Genomic DNA, 24,085 nt, shown 5'->3' on the forward strand with positions numbered 1-24,085 from the left:
TGAACCATCAGCACAAAATGTAAATACCACTTGTTGCTGTTTTCTGTGTCCACATTAGCCTGCTAGCTTGTTACGCTAGCTAGAACATTAGGTACATAAGCTAGCAGTATCGTTTGACAGAGCTAAGCTAACTTTTGACAGAGCTCAGCTAGCAGTTTCCCCCTGCTTGCAGTCTTTGCGCTAAGCTAGGCTAAGCTATGCTGGACCAAGATTAAAATGATACTTCTACTATTTAAATTCTTGCTAAAACGTACTTGTTTACTCAAATTGAATGTAAAACCTAAACTAAAACTACGTTTGTTGGGTTTTTCAGTCTAGTTATATATTTCGTCCTTATTTACTCTCTCAAAATATTGGTCTGAAACCTAGAGAGTTACACACACACACACACACACCACAGGTCACACACTAGTCATTAGTGATGCGGGTGGACAACCGTAAAATTGATCCTGAGCTGGTTCCCACACACTCACAAACACAGACTCTTCTGGACATTCTTGTGGATCGCCAGCCCGAGGCTCAAACCTCAGCGTATCATTGACTCAACAGGCTCTAATTAAACACATGACCTAAATCACATGTCACGCTCCATCTATTTCTGGTGAAAAGAGATTGTCTTGTTGATAATAAGATGTCAATAAGTAGCACAAAGACAATCACCTAAGAAATATTTATGAGAAGTGTTCACGTTTCATACAATTTCCTGTCTTTTCTACTGTAAGTTTTAAATGAGAAAACAATTCCGCTGTTCACATCGAAGCCATAATGGAGAAATATAACGCCCGAGAGAGGACTTTGAAAGGTGTTTCAGCTGTCTGCATTTCACCTCAAGTGGGTATTTTAAAAGGCAATGATTAGGGAGAGTACTCATCACACTAACACTAAATCCAGTGTAGTGGAGAACACTGACTGCATGATGTTCCTGTAAAGGTCTTCGTTTTGTGGTAGAGAGGCTGTCGTCTTAAATGGTGCTACCTATGTCTCCAGCGTCCTGCTCTGATTTTTCACTGTCTGCTTATGGAGGGATCACGGCATAATTAACAAAGTCTGAGCCTCTTGTTTCCCATATGCGTCATGTCAAACAAGGTGCAAGGCGGTGTTGTATCTGATGCTGTGGCTCTTGGTTGGTACATTAAAACGTTCATATTATATTTAGTTTGTAATGTCAAAGAAAAACTCCAGAATGTGTTATTTGATGCAGTTGCAATCTAGAACAAATACAATTATGCTTGATTAGACTGCGGTTAAATCAGGCTTTGAAAACTTTTGCATCTTCAGGCTCTCATTTCCTTTCTTAAGTGATTTTTCACAGTTCTTGTTGTAAGCAGCGTTTTACTGTCATTTACTGTCTCCAACTAGATTTCCATTTTTCACGAGCTATATACTTCAACCATATATACATTACTTTTAGCTATATACTTTAACTGTTTATCCATTGTTTTTTTATGCACTCTCATTTGTTACATGTTGTGTTCAGGTGTTACAGCTGACTAAATATGTTAGAGAATGTTTCAGAAGTATGGACGTACATCCTGGGGACCATTGCCTTTAATCCTGTCTGAATCTGTCCTTTGACCTGTGTCTTGTACTTTCTGTGTTTCCAGGTGGACTTGGGATTCCTCCGATTCGTCACAGCCATCGGGACGCAGGGAGCGATCTCAAAGGAGACCAAGAAGCACTACTATGTTCGCTCGTACAAAGTGGACCTGAGCTCCAACGGAGAGGACTGGGTCACCGTGAAGGAGGGCTCAAAGCAGAAGGTAACGACGAGTCGTTTTTCCTGCTGTAACAACCCTCGTGTATCTAATATTGATGAGTAATGAAGGACTCTGCATTCTAATCAAAGGGGACATGAGGATAGCTGAATCAATGTTTTCCAAGGCTGACAGCATTTGGCAGCATCCCTAATTTAAGCCTCGACTAAAACGAGTTCGCTGAAAGTCTCATCAACATCAGAATGCATTTCTTTCGGAAGAACGCTGGTCTCAAAGTGGTCTGAGTGACATCGGTGCACAGATAAATGGATAGCTTCCAGAGTTTCTCATGAAGGCACATATTGACGTGGTACAAGTACATATGCTAGCGTCAAACAAATCATGTCGAGTGCTGTTAAATTGAGCATGAAGAGTTTTCCAGGGTGCTAAATTTGGCTCTGATGCCTCATGTTGAACAGCCAGTTTCAATACATGTACTGCTTTTGTTCTCTTAGAGCACAACAGCTTCTAAGTTATTTCAAATGAAGGTTCAAGTGCCAGTTTCAGTTGCAGTAACAGCAGCATCAGCGATAACATCAGTAGAAGAAGTAACAAAGTAACAGAAGCATTAATTCGCAGTACTTTTTCTCTTGTCCTCAGATCTTCCAGGGGAACCTCAACCCGACAGACGAGGCTCGTTGTATTCTCCCCAAACAGACTCTGGCTCGATACATCCGCGTCCGCCCCATGTCCTGGGAGCAAGGCATCTGCATGCGCTTTGAGATCTACGGCTGCAGAACGTCAGGTAGCGATAGCAAAATTCCTCCAGTACACAAACTCACACGTACTAGTACATGATACGAGGTATACGCTTGAACTCTCGATGCATTGATTCATGTTTTTAAATAACTTCTGTCAGTACTGGAATATTTCATGCACTTCCTTTCTTAATTACCTTTCCCCTGTCCCCACATGGATCCTTGAAGTTTAATGTAATCTAAATCTTATCTAATCCAACACACACACACACACTCATTTGATTTCCCTCTTTCACTTCTATTTTCTAAGTTATTACAAAACATGTACATGACTCATTGTTACACAAATGATATATATACTCAGTATTTGAAAATTATCTTTTTGGTTTATTCATTTATAATATCCAAGACTAAATGTATATTATTTAATGTAACTTTCAAATTTAAACAATACATGAAGTGCAAAGTACAATTTCTTTCTTTTTCTTTGTCCTGAATTTTAACTTTCTTAACAATCAATTAACTTTTTGTTTGTCCGCCAACCTTTATCAAATGTAAAATCCACTGTCTCAAACATTTTATACAATGTTACAAGGAGAAACAGTCTTACAGACATTACATGGGTCTTTTACGAACACTAAATGTATCTTTACGAAGGGAAAAGATGAAGTAATGTTCACACCTCATGTAAAAAACAAAATGATTGACAGTTAGGAAGACTTCTTGACAAGTTTTATCTGTTCTTTTCGGAGCGCACGCTCTCCCGTTAATAGCTTTTTCTCACTTTTACACATCGTGAATCAAACCAACATCTTTTTGGCTGCAGGATGAGAACCTCCTGCTGCTCTCTGTTGATTTAAAATAATCACCGCTTCCAAGGCGAGCGCAGACTCCCACAGAAGGACACCGTTATTCATTACTGAGGAGCGAAGGAACATCATGCCGCCTCATTACTCATCCCCCTAACATTATATAAACCTCAGTCCTTGATGTGCTACAAGCAGCTCTCAGTAGGAGAGCGATCATAACGTAGATATTAGACTCTAACTCACAGGAGAACAGGCTGTAAAGTGCTAGACAGGTGATTCAGGAGATATAATGACACAGTTGGGAAAATGTGTGTGTGTGTGTGTGTAAGTGTGTGTGTGTGTGTGTGTAAGTGTGTGTGTGTGGTGTTTAAGTACGCAACATGAGACTGAACTGTCATTCACTCCAAAACCCGTAACCTTAAGCTTTATCATCATTTTGACTTAAATTTAATCCAATTTCTGTATTTAATTCTACACTAAACTCCTAATCCCAATCATGCAATTTAAAGAAGGTATAAAATACAGGAAAGAAAAGCTCCCTTTTGCCCATTTAACCCATTCTTTTTTATCCCTGGGAGGATATTAGATAATCATAAGCACAGACAAACGGGAACACACACAGACAGTACTGTGGGGCTGTAATATCACATTGCGGAGGAATTTACGTCCTCGGGAGCTGTTGTTAATCCGCTGATATAACTCTGGAAGCATTTGTCAAATACAAATATCTCACTGAGACCACGACTGTTTGAGTCCGGATATTAGATCTAGCTCGTTGTGGATAATGGATTTAACTTGGCTCGCTGTGTCCGGACCATTGTGTCCACATATTGTAAGAGTTTAATTAAGTTTTCTTATTCCGAGGAAAAAGGAAAGCGCAGCTAAAACCTCTCAGTTATCCAGTAATTATCCAAGTTTATTTCCCAACACTTGAACAGACTGGCCTTGTTGGTCAAAGGATTGTCTCATAGCCTGAAGGTCCCATGTAGCATTCCCCCTTTAGTAAACAGAGCAGAGCCGTGGCCACTTCCATTTCTGAGTATAGAGCGGTCACACCAGTGCTCATAGCTATATCAGTATTAAAAACTATTGAACCCCACAACCCGCCCACAGGTTTGAAAGGCGTGTTTTCTTTAGAAAAATCACCAAAAATACACGTTTATCAGAGCCAGAAACTGTAAAAACTGAGTTTATCGTCTGATTTTCAAATCGCTGTTGGTCCTCAAACAAATCATGTGTGATGAACACTCCTGTCTGGAAAAATAACCAAATCTAAGGTTTAAATAGTAATATTTCATCATTTCGTTCTGCATGTCTCACTAAACATTTTACCAAAAATAAATTGTTTGCAGTAACCAGATCCTGTTCAAAACACTAAATTATTCGCTGCATGCCATAATTGACTTTTACAAAACTTGTAAAAATGTTAACATGTTTAGCACTTCAATAGATCGATATGTGTAGCATGAGGAGCCCCCATTCTTCCCCAATAGTGGCAACACTGTTGTGGACTATACTGTATATAGATTATATTATTTCCAGAGAGATTATCAAATCTTCTTTTTTCTTTTTTATGATTTATGGCATTAAAACTGTTATTCTGCACACAAGTCATGTTTGAGTTCTTCCTACTCGTAGCCATGATTGTGCTGTTTCCATAGAGGTGCAGGACTCATATATTGCGGTGAAAAATGAGGCCACAATGAGTAAAATGTGATTAAAAAAACGTCCTGAAACTGCTCGGCGTTCAGAGGGTTAATAGTAGTAATAGTAGAGCTAAGGGTAAAACAACAAGCTAAACTCTTTCGTTCAAAATGAAATCAGTCCTCGTGCTTATGCTTATACACACAAATCATTCCCTGTTGAAACTAACTCCACCCCGAGATGGTGAATGTGTCTCTGGTGTTTTCACTCTTGAGTTTAAACACTGCAGCAGCGCCCAGAGGGCATCAACTAAAACTGCTGACTACAGCAGCGACAAGATAAGGACGTTTCTTATCGTACTGTACCCCTTTTCAAACGTTTCTTATCCTTTCCGCCACTGTTTCCCCCTCTCTCCCCCTCTCTCCCCCTCTCTCCCCCTCTGGACAGACTACCCCTGCTCAGGGATGCTGGGGATGGTGTCCGGTCAGATCTCAGATGCTCAGATCGGTGCCTCGTCGTACGCCGACCGAGGCTGGGTGGCGGAAAACGCCCGCTTGTTGACGGGGCGATCGGGCTGGACCGGCCAGCAAACCAAGCAGCCCTTCAGAAACGAGTGGCTGCAGGTGGGGGTCTGATGCTGAACTTTAAAAGTTTAATGAGTGGGGTTTATTAATCAATCCCTCTATACCTTGTATTGTTTTATGGTGCGATGGGATTTTGTTTCATTGTTTCTGCAAGAAATAATTTATTTAACCAAAGAAGAACAACAGTGTACGGTGCAATCATTTATCAATAAGTCTATCAGCCAGTCAGTGAGTCAAACCAACCTTCTTTTTTTTTTTACCCTTCCTCGTCCTCCCTGGCAGGTGGATCTGGGTCAGGACAAGATGGTGAGCGGCGTGGTGATCCAGGGAGGGAAACACCGCGACAGGAACGTCTTTATGAAGAGGTTCAAGGTGGGACACAGCCTGGACGGAGAGGAGTGGACCACCATCAAGGAGGACAACACCACCAAGCCCAAGGTCGGTCTGACATGTCGATGCATGAACCTGCGTTTGACACGCACAGAATAACATTTACAGAAAAACATTTAGATGTCAGTTAAACATTCTTTTAAGATGTAGAAATTAAGCCTCGACAACAGAAAGTAAATTACACAGAAGACAGATAAAAGTCTGCCGGCATCAAATGAACCTCCTCTTGCTGTAATTTGTAATTCCTGGAAACCATCAGACAGACGCTCGACCCGACCGCGACGCCGCTGCTTGAACGAAATGTTAAACAAATTATAGGCTGCTAGTCATGTGAACTCTGTCTCCTGTTTGTCGCATGCTTTTGTCGGCAAACTCGTCCCAGCAAATATCACCACATGTGGGGCCCAACAAGGAAATATTGACTAGAAAATGAAAAATAAAGGTTTAAGAGGTAAGGGGGGTAGGACTGAGTCTGTGTTCCAGACCTTAGCATTTCATTATTTTAACAGCTCGCTTGCTGAATAATTTATTCTTCCACATTGTGTTTTTATCTTTAGCATTGGAAGTTAAAATTGTTGATGGCTGTGGGTGTTAAAAATATTGTATTTGTGTTAATGATTTCTTTATCAGCTACCTTCCTCTATACAATATTGTTTGACTTGATAACACCACAAAATTCCATAGATATGTAAAATAACACCTGATTTAACTGAATTAATTGGATTTACTCCCTAAAATCTCTCTAACTGCCATAAATCCAGATGAGACAAGAGCGGAGCCGATGAAACATTAATTACGTTTAATTATTCACAACTATTGTGCTTCACTGGCTCCGCGTTTCACCTCCACCTCAGGTAATATCGTTAGAGGTTGTTGGCGCTGTATGCAGGCATACGCCTCGGGGCTAGAAATGTCCAATCGTCTCTGCCGTGTGTTCGAGTGCAGAAAAATACAGAAAATCAATCAAAGGTATAAGATAGAATATGATAAGATAAGGCTTTATTGATCCCCAGAGATTCAGGTGTTGCAACAGCAACAAAACAGAAATAAGTAGAGATTAAATAATAATAATAATAAGAGGTGTAAACAACTAGAATAAGAAGTAACAGGTTACAATAATATACTTAAAGCGCAGTGATTGTTGTAGTGAAGACAGAAATATACAACACTATTTATCATCAAGTACCACGACTCCATAAAGAAAACATGATTTTAAAAAGGTTCTTCTGTTCATCTGAAGCCATTTTCCCTCCCTTTGTATCCAAAATATATATACATACACATACACATTCAAATTAAGGTTGTTCAGTTTGTTCAGAATAAACAGAGGAAGACTTCTGTGGATGATGATCCCACAAGTTACAGTCTTGGTTTTCTAACCTCCTCTTGGCGATTGAAGCGCCTTTGATTTTTGATCCTCAAGAGGAAATTCGTGTCATTGCTTCCGAGGCCCCGCTTCCTCTCCTCGGCCGGCGGTGCGACATCCTCCCTCTATATGCGTTCCAGATGGCCAGGAGGAGGACGGGGTTGACCGTCAGACTCCCGCTGATTTACTGCAGACGGAGATCTAGATGCTCCGCCGTCCTCTCGTTAATCCTCTCTGCTCTGTTTCCTGTCTTTTTATAAATAAAAAAGACGAGGCAGGAAGGCTCAGTGAGGCCCTGGCCGGTACACGAGTGGATACACGTCTTGGCTCGCACACGGACAACACTGTACACAACACTGTACACAACACATATGCTCGTGCATAAGTATGAGTGAACATTTACAGCGGGAGCCTGGTGGTCATCTTAACCTGAGCATAAGCACCAAACCTAGAAAGAGGATCCTGATGGTCTGTTGAGGGAAGCAGTGATGACCTGATTGTAATTGTCCTGTAGTTTCGTAAACTAGCTCACGCTGATGCATCCAGGTTCTTTTGGAACTGAACTTAAGTTGGTTTCATTATTTATGTTATTCAACCAGCCTTGTCGGCAAAACATTATGATGATTACGATGTTACGTGACTCGCGGTTGGAGCTCTTCTACGGCTTGGATCAGCATTAAATTATCACTCCAACATATTAAATAACCAGTAACACTCCAAAATCACTGTTGATGCATATTAGCATAAATATTGAACTGATACTACAAAACTATTTATTTTATACTTACTGCCAAAATACTGAGCTTTACTGTCAACATACTACATACAGTGATCAATGTTTATGACGATAATGCTCATTGATAAACTGTATGAGTTAGCTTGAAAAGGCTAATTTCCATCTGTTGTCCCGAGCCATATGTTTAAATACCAAAACACTAAAAATAGAATAAAACAACATATAAAGCTGACGTATTCAAAGGAGCATTACAAAACAAACATGCACGAGACAGAACAGTACACATGCACCAATAAATAATGCAACAACAAAACAAGTGTATTTGGTAAAGGTAAATGCTAAAGAGTTAGCGACAGACATCCCTGCTACCCATAATGCCCCACTGCAGCGGTAATGCATGAGGCGAAAAGGAAACTTCAGCACTTCAGACAGGCAGACTATTCTTTTGGGTGTTTTGTGTCCCACCTCTCGGGTCCCAGTGTGACGGAAACCATTTTCATCTGTGCTGCCTCCATGTTGGACTCACGAGACGGATCTCACTCTGGTTCTGATTTCCTGGCTTTTGTCTTTGTTTTTCCCTCCATTCATTTAGTTTCAGCTTTTTGTTTATCAAACTGGCTGATGTTTGATCAGAAGCCGACTTGCATCAGGACAGAGTATGTTATTGTTTGTTTAGTGGATGGGCTTTAACTGTGCTGCAGAGTTTCAACAATAGCAGGAAAGAGCAGTCAGATTTACCAACGTATCATTTACCTGTTGAGAGAAAATCAATTTAAATGAAACACAGCCTACACTCACACTGTAGAGCTGATCTCTCTTCTGATAGAATAAATATTTTTGTAGTTTCACATTCTTTTAATTAGCAAAACTGGTCTTGAAAGTCCTTCTTACTCACAGTAGAAGGTCTTTGAACTTTGTTCTTTGATGACATTTGCAGAACACATTTTCTTCTGATACTTCTGATTACATGTCAGGTCCTGACACGTCTCTCTCTTGTCTTCTGCCTTCAGATATTCCTCGGGAATCAGAACCACGACACCCCGGAGCTGAGGTCGATGGGTCCCCTCCTGACCCGCTTCTTCAGGATCTACCCGGAGAGAGCCACCCCCGAGGGCCTGGGCCTCCGTCTGGAGCTGCTGGGCTGCGAGCTGGACGGTGAGTTCCAGTAATAGTCAAGAGGTTGTCCTGTTGACTCGATATAAAGATGCGTTTGAAAGATTAAGACATTTTCAGGCGACCAAAACATCACAATACATTTTCATGTCTTGAAATCACACTGTGAAAGGGTCGGAGTTCTCAGACATAGACACGGTCCACTTTGTGGTAGCGACCTGTCAATCACAAGGTAGCCCCGCCCTAAAGCATCCCCTGCTTTATGGTCTGTTTGACTCTAAATGGACCATCATTTACTAAATGAACATCATGCTGTATTGAAGAAGACTTGAAACTAGAGATTGAGACCATAACCTCATGTTTACAATGTTTACTGAGGTAATAAATCAAGAGAGAAGTAGAGTCATTTTCTCATAGACTTCTATACAACCAGAGGAGTCGCCCCCTGGTGGACACGAGAGAGAATGCAGCTTTAACACACTTTCTTATTGGCCTGATGAACAAGTACACAGTCCTACTTTATGTGTCAAAAACCTTTACATGTTACCAACATTGCACACGAACACTAAAGCAAAAAGAGCAAGTATAAACCGGATCAAGTGACTCTGGAAAACTTGACTGTCATCCCCCCAAGGCGAGGCGAGGCGATATCACATGAAGGGTTGTATTAAAGCAGAACACTCCTGTGGTTTCTGGCTCTGGCAGCAGTTGATCTCTCAGCTCAGCTTTCACAAAGGTGCTCAATGAGTAAATCTTTAGGTTAGTTTAAGCATCCTCACTCTGAAATAGCAATCTTAGAATTAACTTAACTAAAATGAACAGGGAATAACAATCTGGCCATGTTGATTATTTAATATGCTAATAAAGATTCCAATGTCCAAAGAAATGTCCAAATCTTATCTCGCACTTTGCAAACCCAGATATTGAGTCTGGTGATTGAACTAGTTTAGCAGTTAGTCAAAATGACACACGTTTACCTTGTATTTCCCCAAAATCAAAGCCCATTCACGCTCCTGAAAGGATGCAGAAAAGCACAGTTTTACCACATCTCAGCTCCTCCTTACTGTAACTTCTTCTTCTGTCTGCACTTTTACATTGTGGACTACAGCAGTCGAATGATGCGTCGCTGCATGGACCAGTGTGTATTGCCCTTAAGGCTCGAGTAGCCAGACGTGGAGGTTTAAACTTTATCGTATACTTTTTCCGGGAAACACTGCACCATCAGAAGGAACATGTTCAACACACAAACAGCATTTCCAGATGCTTTTTGCATTCATTTGTGTTTTGTGTTAACCAGTCGGCCATTAAATAGTTAACTGCTTACACTACGGGCTGCTTATCTGCAGTGTTTGGTATTATGAGAGCGAGAGAGAGAGAGGGGGGGGGGGGGGGGGGGGGGGGAGAGAGAGAGAGGGAGGAGAGTGGGGACATGAAAGGCTGACGCATGCCATGGCAGGCTACTATCTCTACTGCAGCAGTGGTCAGAGCTGGATGCTGTGTGTGTGTGTGTGTGTGTGTGTGTGTGTGTGTGTGTGTGTGTGTGTGTGTGTGTGTGTGTGTGTGTGAGGGAGAGAGCTCGACCTCCCGCAGTAGGTGAGGGAGGAACAGATGAAGGGACGAGGGAGGCTCTCTGGTGGAGTCGGAGTATCTGGTTGCTCTGCAGGAGGAACGATAAGGATCAGCCAGAGCGGGCGAGGTTGCAGAGTGGACGATGAGAGAAGAGTGTGTTTGTGTGAGAGACTGGGAGAGAAGTGGAGGATGGACGAAGAGCAGGAGAGAGGAGAAGATGAGAAAGACGAGAGGAGAAATGGAGACGGATCTCAGGAGGTCTGAGATTCTCTATAATTAACTCATAAGAACCCCTGAAAAAAAACTCAAAATCTAGTTTTTGGGGGTCTCAAAAAAATCCAGAGCTCCCAGCAGCAGCCAATCGTTTTTCCATTTATCTTTCCGGTGAAGTTTATATAAAGCAGCACAGAGAATGTGACCGTACACAAGGCAGCTAATGTACAGCTGGCATAGATATAACAGCAGCAGTCCATATGCAGAATAACAGTCTGTAGTTATGCAAAAAGAAAAACATAAGAAAGAGTCCATAAAGACAAATTTAGATAAAAATTGAACATGGAAAAATGACTTCAGAAAAGACTTGAATGCTGTTTGATTGTGTTGTATTGTTGTATGGATGAAGTGGCTGACCGTGTATTTTGCACACTGAGTTAAAGGACAGAAAGATTGTGTCCATGCGTGTGTGTGTGTTTGTGTGTGTGTGTTTGTGTGTGTGTGTGTGTGTGTGTGTGTGTGTGTGTGTGTGTGTGTTTGTTTGTGCATATGGAGAGGACGTAAAAAGAGTGAGACCAAAATAAAACAGAGAGGAAAAACAGGGGGAGAGAAGTGTGGCGTTTGAAGCAGCGCGTCTGTGTCAGAACCAGATGAACAGAGTTTCACTTCAAAAGGAGGAAACTATGACAACACACACCGAAATGCATGCAAACCATGTGTGTACTCTGGAAAAGGCAAACAGATCATACAGATACAGACAAGCCCACACCCGCAAATATATACACATTATGTCCAATTATCCAAATCACAGCCCTCTCGTACCTCCAGTTTATCTCTTCATTAATGCACATAATGATAACGCTTTGACCTCGAGTGCTCTTATCAGCTAAACAAGCTGATTTCATGCTATTAAATCATCAAAATCTGCCAAAGTTGACAAACAGCTCTAAACATAAGATCACTTAACCAGCAGTTCATTTGGATTTATTGAACAACTTCTAAAAAAGGGTTTCTGTTGATTCATCGAAGAGCCATATTGCGCCAAAAAAAAGCCTCTTCCTGTTTCTACAAAAACATCAAGATGCCAACTTAAGCTCACAAGAGAGAAGCTAACAAGCTGACGACACGCCTGCAGATCAGTTTCAGCATTTTAATCAGGTTTCTTTTTGGCTCACCGCTGGTGCTGCTTCCAGCTTTGACTTAATTCATCAGCTTACATCCACGCTGTTGTGAGAGCAAACCTCCGTCCCACTCAAAACGCTGCAAACACGTTTCCTTACAAAGTTTAATTACATGCAGACCATCTGTTTTTTTTCTCGCATAGCCTACATATGCTAATTCAAGTTCAATTTGCTTCATTTCCATAAAACAAAAAAACACAACGCATCACCAGACATCGACTGTAGAATTCAACAAGAAGCAAGAGTTTCTGTCATTATTATTACTTTGGTCCGTGATGGGAGAGAAGAGTGCCGGCTCCTTAATCTACGGACAAATCCAGATCCGGGTTGTCAAAGAGAGTGTTTTGTATCTTTTAACCCAAATGAGTCACAGTTCTCCGGCATAAATAAGGCCAAAGGTTTCATGAAGCGTCTGAAGTTATTACAGTCATGGATGTTTTGCTCAACGGGCCTGCCGGGCACAGGCCCAGGGGCCCAGGGGGTCGGGGGGAGTCACTTTAAAATTGTTGCTGAAAAACAAACACAAAATGACAGAAAAGAGACACACAAAAAACAAAACAATGACGTTACAGCGACAAACGACTCAAAGTTGCTGCAAAGCCACGCAAAACGACTTAAATACGACGCAAAACCACCACAAAGAGACAAACTTACCATAACTCGATACAAAACGACTACATGTAGATACAAAATAGATACAAATTGACTATAAAGAGACACAAAATGACCAAAAATAGATGCAAAATTACTATAAAAGGATGCTAAATGACCAAAAATGGATACAAAACAATTGCAAAGAGACACAAAATGACCAGAAATAGATTCAAAACAACTGCAAAGGGACGCAAAATAGATAGAAAAGGACTACAAACAGACCCAAAATGCCTAAAAGCAGACTGTGAGACTTTGAGTTAGTGAGTCTTGTTCCGATGTAGACAGGGTGGGGGGGCCTCCTGCATGTCTGTGCCCAGGGGCCCATGGTCTCATAATCCAGCCATGATTACAATGTCTCTTAAATAGATTGTTTTTTAGCACATTTCACTCTGTGGTGATAAAACCTGTCTCCAAAGTAGCAATGCTCTCTCAGCTCCTTGTTATTTTTCAGCAAAGTTTTTTAAGGAGGCCCATCAAATAAATCAGGAAATAAGAAGTTCCTCTTGCTCATTCCTGTTTGCACTTCCACCGCAACGTAGGTCTGGTGAAGACGAGGAGGATTAACAACCAGTATGTGAAGAGACGCTGAAAACGTCTGATTTCAAAGTTTCTTTTTCATGTTGTTGTTTCTGCCGTGCTGTTTGAGTGCGTTACGTAACCGTTAACAGTTGGCAAATAAAGTCGAGTCAGCTTATAGGTCATCAGAAAACAATCCTCCCTCAGCAGGGACATCTTACAGCCTGGTTCCTCTTCTGGAAGGAGAAGTTAAGTTGCTGAGCTCCTAAATAGGTTCCTGGGTTCCTGGAAATGTTCTTGCTGTGGAAAAGGCCGTAAGTGATTGTGCAGTAAACTTCCTGGACACAATAAGGAACAGACTGGAGAACATTATCTGCTCTAACAACATGTAAAGCCTCACTCTACTACACACACTGCAAACCACCGTGTACATCTGCTTTATAATAGATGGACATGTGAGTTGGTTTTAATGTTGTTAAATGCAAAGACAAACTGTGTTTCTTATCCTTCTATCCATCCAGACATCACAACCACGGCTCCTCCCACCACGCCCATCGCCTCTACGCTTCCCATGACCACGTTTGGAGCGACCACCACGGCGCCGACCACCGTCCCCGGGACCCCGATCGCGGACTGTGAGGAAGGACAACAGGACTGCGGCGGCGAGACCGAGGCTCCCGATGACTACGACTCAGTGACGGGTAAACTCAGCTCCCGATGACTACGCTGCTGGTTTTAGTTCATGCAGCACTCAAAGAAACTAAAGTATTTTTAAAAAGAACACGGTTTGGTAACATTTTATATGACCCTAGTATGCATAATAATCTGCTTATGAATAAAGTTACAGGCACTCATATATATCAATATTCATAATGCTTTATAACAATAATCATAACACACTATAAAGACTTTTATAATGACTTAAAGGGTCAAGAATCATAATATCTCATAATTGCTGTTTACTCGTTGACTGGATCATAGTGTATAATAATTCCCATCATTGTAACACATTATAATCACTGTTATGATGCATTATTATGTGTTCTACTTTATTTAAATGTTACTGCTTTGTGTGTTCTTGAATAGATTTAATGATATTTTTTCACTTTACTTAAAGCAATTTATAATCCCGTTATAATTAATTATAACAGTGATTATAATGCAAGATTAGCATGTATTACACCAGTGACAAATATAATACACTATGATCTTTGCAACATAAATTCAGTGAGGAATTTAAAGTATTATAACACTTGACCTTTTGAATCATTATAAAATGCTGTATAACGTGTCATGATTGTTGTAATAAAGCATTATGAATAGCCATGAGTGCCTGTAACTATAATTCTACGGCGCTATAAACAGATTTTAACACATTATATGTGTGTTTATAATGTGTTATAGAAACTGTACCTTTTGCATGAGAATCTTTTGTGTAAATCTGCTTTCAGAGTCTGTTTTAAGAAGTGATACGACACAAAACACTCGTCTTTTCCTCCTGCAGCACTCGTGTCTTTCATGTCTGCGATCGTATTAGACTTTGACAGAAGTTAAACTCGTTGGACTGAGACCATGAATAAATTCCCCCTCATCTTCCTTCTCACTAAAAGTTTTGACCAAAATGTGTATTTTCTTTTTCCTGTTTAACTTGCAACATTAAAAACCAAACAGCCCCGTTCACGATAAAGATTCTCCGTTATTTTCTCTTTACTGTCAAATGTGATCAAATCAGATTTTCTCTTTGAATATTTTCTGAAGTGCACAGCAAACCCGACATGAAAGCTCGCTGTCGCTCTCTTCTAGTGTGAGTTTATGTGTTGGCATCTGTGTGGGTGGGACCAAACCACCTGACCTCTGACCCCACCCTGACTCTCCCATCTGTTTACAGCAGGAGGCACCACAGCGGCCGGCCCCATCATGGACTTCATACCAGGTGAGGATGTCCGCCGCAATCTGCTCCCACGTTTGCTGTTCTCCCCTCATGTTCCATTTACGCCTCCTCTTCTTCCCTCTTTCTTTCATCCTGTCTTCTCTTCTCTAAATCGTAACTTTAAAGTCCAGGCGAACCATTTTACAAAAAACCCATGGGCCGGGGTTCTGGGTTGCCAGATCGGCACATTAATTCAGCCGATGGTCCCATCATTCAATGTCACCAAAGAGTATCGAGTCACAGAGAACAATGAAACCGGCTTTCATGAGAGCAAATGGCTTTTTCATCGCCTCAGTTCACAAATGAGACTTTTTTTTTCCCGCCCGGTGAAGCTCGGCCCTGACACACGACTGGACTGCAGCGAGAAATGCTGATGGATTCACTCTGAAATGCACCTGCGTTGTTTCTGATCATGTTTGGGGGGTTTTTTGAGAAAGGAGAGAATCAGAAAAGAGAAATAAAATAAACATTTTACTGAGAGGAAGAAGTGAGGAGAAAGAAACAAGAAAACATACGTCTTGTTTTTGCAGTTAAAGCAATTCAACTTTGTCAACAGACAGATGTTATCTGAGACATGAAGGTTATTTTATTTACATCATGTTCTACATCGCAGTATAGTGTGAAATGTAACGGAAAACTGGGAGTAATGGTTTGAAAACCTTGTTTCAAAAAGCCACCTATTAAAATATAATCGCAATCACGTTGTTTGACCAGTTGCCGGTGTTGGTGCATTGAGGGACATGAATGTCGATGAAGCTGCGTTCACTCCACATTCAAAGTCTGCACTCGTCACCAGCTTATTATCCCTCGTGAAGGCACCCAAACTCTGTTAATTTGGAGGAAACTGCCAACCAGTGAGGAGAGGGATGAGCCGGCTGAAAGGTAGAAAGATAGTATAGCGGCGACGGAGAGACAAAGAGACGGAGAGCCGGCGAGAGGAATGAATATACAATGAGACAAAAAGGGCAGGAAGAGGAAAAGGAGAGTGGAGGTAAAAGAGAGGAGTGGAAGACAGAGAGAGAATAAAGGCCTCTTGGGTCTCAATTAGCCGAGACGAAACATCGCGTGAAGACAGCTTGAGGTTGCAAGTGTGGGGGGGGGGGGGGGACTACCGGCTCCACGGTCATCTCTGCATCCTATTAGCCTCTCAGAACACAACATGTCCAGCGTCCAGAGATGTCAGCATCCATTTGGATGCTGCGGTGAACCGCCGCCGCCAGTCGACTGCTGGCTCCGGTAGAAAGGAGGGACGTTGATGTAGGGTTTCTGTTTTTCTGAGAGGCCACATCGGCATGTTGGTGGTACCGCGCCTCTCTCTCCATGGAAGATCCCTCCATTCCTCTCTCTTGATGTCCTGATCCCAAACATCTGTACGTTGCTGCCGCTGTTTTCTATCAGCCCTGTTTTTTTGGGGGAAGTGGCCCCACAGCGCCACACGACGTATACAGTTACAACTGTCTCTCTGCACAAGGCCCCCTTTTTGTTTTTGATATGTTTTCCACAAGCTATACAATTCATAGTGCGTGTACAATATAAAGCAGGAACAGCTTTCTGATATTGATGTTACAAGACTTTCTTCCTCGGGCTGTCTGCACTAAACTGGAGCCAATTTAGTGGTGGAACACCGCACACGATCACAGCTTTTAGCCTGGATTCACAACGTCAGAGGGGGTGCAGGAGTATTTTCTTATAAAGTGGTTGGAAAACAGAGAATTGGTTGTGACATCGCAACATTTGAAGGAATACCTCACCCACAACATGATCCTTTGCATATCAGTTACTCACCTTAAGTTCTTGAAGAAAACGTTGTTTTTGTCGCACGGTGAACGGAGACTCAAAAAACAATGAAGTCTCGATGAATGGAAGTTAATGGGAGGCCACGTTTAACAACAGCTAAATTATACGAAAACATCTGTTTGCAAACTCTCATATTACCTGAGCAGTATGAGCCAAGTCTCTTTAATCCAGTGCGTTTACTACTTCCCAAACACATGCATCTGTTTTTAAATAGTCGTATTTTAATGAAGATCCGTGTGTAGCAGTGAAGTAGTGAGCATACTGGATAAATGAGATGTGGATTTTACTGCACGGGTTGTGTGAGAGTTTAATATTGATTTGCTGTTGTTAAACTTGGCCCCTATTTCCTTCAATTAATCGAGAATTCAAGGTAACTAACACCAGATGAGTAATTGATATACAAATAGGTCATTGTGTGGGCGACTCATTCCTTTATGAACTGAGCAGCTAATACTTGTAGGAATATTTGATTGGCTTTCTGGGTAGTTGTAGCAGATGAGGGTTGATTAAGGGTTCGGTTTATGCTATTTTGTTGCTGAAAGTGAATATAGCGAATAATATCATAAAGAAAAAGTTGTGTAAAGGATGAAAAGAGAGGATTTTCAAACCCTGCATTCATTCTCACCTTCACACGGCCGTCCAATCGCTGACCTTGATCATCGGGCTGACAGTTCCCTTTGATTCTGAGTTCAGAAAGACGGTTTCAGACGCAGCAACACCCACCAGCCAAGCACATCGAGGCCTCGACCGTGTCGGCTAGAAATAAAACTACTTTCACAACTGATCAAAGTGCGTGGCGCTTGATTCCATTTCAAGGATACTCACTCCTCTCTGGTTGTTGTTGTTGTTGTTTAAAGCCTTTGAAACTCTGCTTGATGCCTCAGCCCTGATATGTATGAAAGAAATAGGGAAGCCAGTGAGGGATTCTTGTGAATTCACTCCACATACTCAGAGTTTGTCTTTATGGTTGAGCTTCTTGCTACGGGATGAAAAGAAGCGGAGTAAAATGAGTGTTTAAATGATTAGTCACTTAATCAATCAGTTAATCGACAGAACACCAAATATATGTAGGTTCTATCTTTGTGAGGCTTTTCTCATATCGTGTCATTTTAAGTTGAATTGGGTGTTTTCAACAAAAAAAGCAACTGAAAGACTTTGACTCTGGCATCTTATAGAGGCGATTTTTCGTAAAGACCAAACAGGGAAAAAGTTGACATTTTGTGGACGTGTGGTATTTACCAAACAGTGACGACTTGCTAGAAGCTTTGCTCCTTCAGCTCACGAAACAAAACCAGGAAACATCTTTTAACTTGAAGACCTCCTCTATCTACAAACTCACCTCCATCTGCTCTTTCCTCTCGTTGCAGCGTACGTTTGGTTCGCCTGCAGCTTTGACTTCTCTTCGTTCTGCGGCTGGTCCAGGGAGACCGGGACGGGGGCCGAGTGGCTCATCCAGAGCAACGGGGCTCCTGTCGTCCACCGGGGGCCGACCCTCGACCACACAGGTAAGAGGATGAGCGCTCGCCTTTGCGTTTGGACCAGCACCGCTCGACAGACGCTCTGGGGGAGCTCTCCGTGTTACTATGCCGCTGTTGAAAGCCGGTCTGAAAGAGTTGTAACCACCGTGAGCTTTAACTAACACGCTGTGCTGCTGGGAATTCACAACAAATGAGGAAAAGATGCCCGCGATGTACTTAGAAATTCCCGTTGGACACATAACCTCATTCCTGCTCTGGATGACAAAGAGTTTGTGAAAACGTCACAAAGTTGTGTTGTTCTGCTCGGCCTGGAGCCGCTCAGAGGCAGATAAATCCATAAGTGGGTCCGTATTGACGGGAGCTTCTCCAGGCATAAACACTACAGCAGGTGACATTCATTCAGAGGGAGACAGTCGCAGAGTGCAAATTAAGGAAAGTAGTATTGTTTATAAATGAGCATGTTTTACAGGATGAACTGAGATCTAAATCGAGGACATCCTCGATTCATAATTAGACATTCTTTTCAAGTTTGGATGGTTCTTTTTAACAATATAGTTTAATGTTTTTATTGATTTCTTTTGTGTTTTGGTGCACTATATTCAGTGTTTCTTATGGATGAATAAATTGAACTGAACTTAGTGCACGTCATTGAACAAACTAGAATTAGATTAACTAGAAGATTAAAACTCTTTTTTGAGTGTCTTGATCACGATATGCAGCCATAACAGAGTTACAAACAGGCACCAAGAAAATCTGTATTTAACAGAAAAACGATCGTGAAATCAGGACTAAAATGTTGAATCAATAACGACCTAAACGGCACCTTTACCACCTGAGAGACTATTCTTACCTGTGTCTGAATATGCTGTGTAGTCAGCACTGAATACAAAGTTTTTAAAATGAATGGCCTTGAAAAACTTGGGACTTATTAAAGAACCCGGCGCTCAGATTTATCCGTGCGCCTCAGCTGTCTGATCTTCCCTCCATTCAAACCTCCAGTGATGGATGGTTTTTTCGCGGAGACGGCAGCCGCTTCGAACAAAAAAAAGAAATGACTTCAACCTTGATTTCTTGACTTGAACCAGATCACAAGTGAAACAAATGAGCCCTTTGTGTTGTCAAGTCGCATCGTGTCCTGAAGCGCGCTGATATCGAGTCCTTTGCTTTTGGGCGCTGTAACATCCTTGAATTTGATGGGAGTGTGTGAAGCTCGATACGGAACAATTACGCTGACATTTTCTTTTCATGAAAAGACAGAGAAACACTTGAGGTATTTACATTTAACTGAATGCAATAAAAGTGGATGCATAATGAACCCTTGAGGGTTTTTGGAAAGCTTTCATTGCTTGATATCAATGATATAATCTCCTGTTTTCATTCAAAATGTACGGAAATCTTTATTCCTGACTGTGCGTCTTCATTCTTTGAGGTCTTAATTTGAATTTATGGTGCAATAGAGTCAACATGTCTGCAGTCAGGGGCCCTTGAATGCAGCCACACAGCCGCCTCTTACCTTGTCTTTTGCTGCCCCCTGCAGGCGGACCGGGGAACTTCATCTACATGCAGCTGGGGGACCCGGACGCGCCGAGCAAGACGGGCGAGGAGGAGGACAAGGTGGCGAGCTTGGCCAGCCTGCCCATCACATCGCCGGATGCAGACCTCTGCATGTCCTTCTGGTACCACATGTTCGGTGAACACGCGGGGGCGCTGCACATCAAGCAGAGGAAGGAGGCCGAGGGGGGCCAGATCCTGTGGATGGTCAGCGGGCACCAGGGCAGCCGGTGGAGGGAGGGACGAGTCCGACTGCCGCACTCCAGTGTCTCATATCAGGTATCACGAGACTGTAAAGGATTCTTAGAGGGGATTATTTCTAGCTTATTATTTGAGACTTCAAAGGTTATTGTTATTTCTAGATCCTTCCTTCACTCTTTGGACTGTTTTTTCAAAACAACATCTGCAGAGCTTTAATGTTTATTAAAGAAAAAAGCAGCAAAGACAAGAAAATTATGATTTTAAAAAAAGAAAAAGAGTTGAAACCAAAACACTCTAATGTGCCCTGTGATAGACTTTTTTTGTGTTCCCTGCCTGTGGCACAATGCATGCTGGGAGCACAGGATTACTTTGAATAGAAAATGGATAAAAATGTCATTTTATTTCAGCAGTCCATACTTGATGTCAGACAAAAAGCCTGAATACGATATTTTTCGGTAAATAAGCAAAACTGTTTAGATTGATCAGTTAAATAGAAGTTCACAAACTATTTGGCTTGTAATCCTTTTAAAAAGAAGTATTTTCTTCCAGTTTTTGAAGGTTTTTGTGTTTTTATTGGAGAAGACAGTAGCGACATGACAGAAAACACGAGGGAGAGATCTCTCAAATTTTTTTCTTTGAATATACTTTAATCTGTTTTTCCTTATTATTTTTATTTTTTATCTTATTTTACTGGAATTGGTTTCATGTTTATACTATTTTATCTGTTAAAAAAAGAAATAAACAAAATTATGCATTGGATTTATGTTATTACCCCTCAGATTTATCTTGCAACCCCTCGTCGGGTCACGTCCCAAAGGGATGAAAACTGATGTAAAACCAACTTATTGTCATTTCATCAGGGATTTCATATTATTACCTAAAATAATTCAGCTTGTAGCATCGCAGCTATCAGAGTGCCTCCTGTTTCACTGAGTGCATGTGCGTTGTGACGTGTAGGTGGTCGTGGAAGGCGTCGCAGACAGACGCAGTGCCGGTCACACAGCCGTGGACAACATCCAGATCATAGATGGACTCAACGCTGAGGACTGCAAGGGTGCGTATTGTCTTATAATGGTATATTCTTTGTTTTGTTGGACTTTCCTGTTTTAATTCAATCTAATGAACGCCGGTTTTCTTCCTCCAGATCCAGAAGCTCCTACGTCTCCGCCAACTGAGATCTTCATCCTGCGTAAGTTACATCACCGACTCCAGTTTTGTTATTAAAGTGTCAATGTGTTTATTCATGTTGCACATACTCTCGTGTGGACCCGTCTCCACAGACTTTCTTTGCCTCTGCACAGAATGCTATTGAGCTATTTCAAAGGACTCCATCAGTGGATTTCCATGTTTTGGGAAATAAACTACGCCCACTTAAAGGGACAGGTCACCCCAAATTCAAACATACATATTTTCCCTCTTACCTGTAGTGCTACTCATCAGTCCAGATTGTTTTGATGTGCGTTACCTGGTTCTGGAGATATCGGCCGTAGAGATGTTTGACTTCTGTTCAGTATAACGGAACTGTACGGCACTCAGCTTGTGCTGTTCAAAGCGCCAAAAAAATACATTTGAACAACTCAACAGTAAAGTCTCTTTCCAGAAATTGTATCGCATTTACTCGAGAAAATCCACAGACGTAGTTCCTCCATTAAAGTAACCGTGTTATGATTTCTGGAAAGAGACTTTGCTGTTGAGTTTTTCCAAAACCACAAGCTGAGTCTCATATAGTCTCATTATATTGGAGACATCTCTGCTGCAGATATCTGCCAAACTAGGCAACTCACACCAAAACAGTCTACATAGATAAACAGCACTACAGGCGAGAGGAAGTATACGTATTTTTGATTCGTGGGTGAACTGTCCCTTTAACATTACTCCTGACCAGATTTCCAAAGCGCACCATATGTTTTCTATATGAATCACTCCTAATTTTAACTTGACCTGAGACAGACAGTCCATGGAAGCAGTTGTGTCATCTGTGTTGAAGCCTGTTCTTTGGTGGTAACACATGAGTCTGCAGCTAAAAGTTAACCACAACATTCACAAGTTATAATTCTAGGAAACCAAACCCAAACCAATAAAGAAACAGGGATGTAGTGAGAGGAAAGGTTTGGTCATGTCTGGAAAATGTTGCCTTTTTGTCCTTTATGATCCAGAACCTTTAAGCCTGTAATCTCAAAGTGATTTGAATGGAGCATGATTTTCTCTCTTGCAGCAATGGACTCCATCTCTCAGGAGACCAGCGAGCTCGGGGGTCCGGGCAACATGCTGAAGACCCTGGACCCCATCCTCATCACCATCATCGCCATGTCCGCGCTGGGCGTCTTCCTGGGCGCCATCTGCGGCGTCGTCCTGTACTGCGCCTGCTCGCAGGGCAGCATGACGGACAGGAACTTATCCGCTCTGGAAAACTATAACTTTGAGCTGGTGGACGGCGTGAAGCTAAAGAAGGACAAGATGAACGGACAGACTAACTACTCAGAGGCGTGAGGGCGGGGGGGGGGGGGGGGGGGGGGAGAGAGACGGAGCTGCGAATGCTCCCCGCGGACACGTGATGCAACCAATCAAGTGGGAGGAACCACCGATGGGACAGCAGGGTGAGCTGAAAGTGAGCCAATGTCATTTGTTTTGTTCTCAGGAGCGGCAGTGGAGGGGACTGACCTGTAGGGGGCACTGTGTATAAAGAATCTGTACAGCGGAGAGAAAAACAACAAAAAAGAAGAAAACTTTAGGATTCTATTTGTTTTTTCGGGCGTGCTTTGTTGAGTTCATGTAATCACATGCTGGTGTTGAGACCAATTCAGATGAAAGTTTATGTACTTTAATGGAAAATTTATCTTTTTTTTTGTTTATTTTTGTTACGTTTATTTTTTTATTCTGATTTCTGGCTCTTTAACTGGCCGTGTGATTGTGAACGTGTGTTTGTACATGTGTCACTTTCATATACATCTGCATTTAAGGTGTGGGTGTGTCATTCTGTCAAGCTGTCGTATGTGTGCATCACACTCATGTGTATGTGTATACATGAAGTGTGTGTGCGTGTGTGTGTGTGTGTGTGTGTGTGTGTGTGTGTGTGTGTGTGTGTGTGTGTGTGTGGAGGCGGGCACCATCGTGACCCGTTGACCTGTGTCTAGTTCCAACAGTGCCTTTTATTTTTTTCCACCAGCTTTTTCTGTTGCCTTGTTTTTCTGCTGGTTGTTTCTCTCATCGGCTGGCGTTCCGTCCGTCCGTCCGTCCGTCCGTCCGTCCAGGGTTCCTACACACACAAACTTTTACCAGATTGTGATGATACGACTCCACATTTTTGTGTCGTAGAAACGTGCCGTCAAGTACCACGTGTGTCGGGTGTAGATCTGAAGATCCCTCTCGCCTTGACGACAGTCGTGCTGACACGTGTTAAAATGTTTTAAATCCAAGTTAAGCTGTTTAGGTTTTGGAATTTCCAAATGGGAAAATTGTGCGGGAGCCCTGAATGCCTCATGTTCATGGCACATGACACATCCGACATATTGTACATAGGTTTTAATATATTTGAGCGCCTCTTTCTATATAGAAAAAAAGACACCAGTGCCGCAGTATCCTTTCTATGTTGGAATCAAACTCTCTCTAAAATGTACAGAAAGTATTCGTTTTAACAGACGCAAACACAAACCTGTTCTTTGTGTTTCTTTTGACCTGGTTGCCATTTTTGTGTTTTTTTTTGTCGTGGTTTAGTTTCTGTTTGTGCTCTGGGAACAGGAAGGTTTTTACAACGATGGAAACGGCTTTGAGATTACGGAGAGACGCCTCAGAAATGCCTCATGGGAAGTGCTGTTTTTTTTTGTACAGGGTAAAACGGACAACCTCAGTACCACTAAGACGATGGCAGAACGTCAAGGATGGATCAACGGGATTGAAGAGC

General features: G+C 42.1%; 1 protein-coding gene across 1 annotated transcript in view; it reads left to right on the forward strand.

Moving 5' to 3' along the window:
• Positions 1-22,674, forward strand: part of LOC142956629 (neuropilin-1a-like) — a 68,162-nt gene extending 45,488 nt beyond the window's left edge. The window contains exons 7-18 of the mRNA XM_076098294.1: positions 1,605-1,760; positions 2,355-2,499; positions 5,353-5,528; positions 5,772-5,927; positions 8,992-9,136; positions 13,749-13,928; positions 15,116-15,160; positions 18,322-18,459; positions 19,970-20,262; positions 21,142-21,238; positions 21,329-21,373; positions 22,400-22,674. Of these exons, the coding sequence (XP_075954409.1) occupies positions 1,605-1,760; positions 2,355-2,499; positions 5,353-5,528; positions 5,772-5,927; positions 8,992-9,136; positions 13,749-13,928; positions 15,116-15,160; positions 18,322-18,459; positions 19,970-20,262; positions 21,142-21,238; positions 21,329-21,373; positions 22,400-22,674 (1,851 nt within the window). The remainder of the gene's footprint in view (positions 1-1,604; positions 1,761-2,354; positions 2,500-5,352; positions 5,529-5,771; positions 5,928-8,991; positions 9,137-13,748; positions 13,929-15,115; positions 15,161-18,321; positions 18,460-19,969; positions 20,263-21,141; positions 21,239-21,328; positions 21,374-22,399) is intronic.
• The last annotated feature ends 1,411 nt before the right edge of the window (positions 22,675-24,085 follow it).

Source organism: Anarhichas minor, unplaced genomic scaffold (assembly GCF_050575085.1).
Source record: "Anarhichas minor isolate MPS153535 unplaced genomic scaffold, ASM5057508v1 ptg000024l, whole genome shotgun sequence".
NCBI classification, from domain to species: Eukaryota; Metazoa; Chordata; class Actinopteri; order Perciformes; family Anarhichadidae; genus Anarhichas; species Anarhichas minor.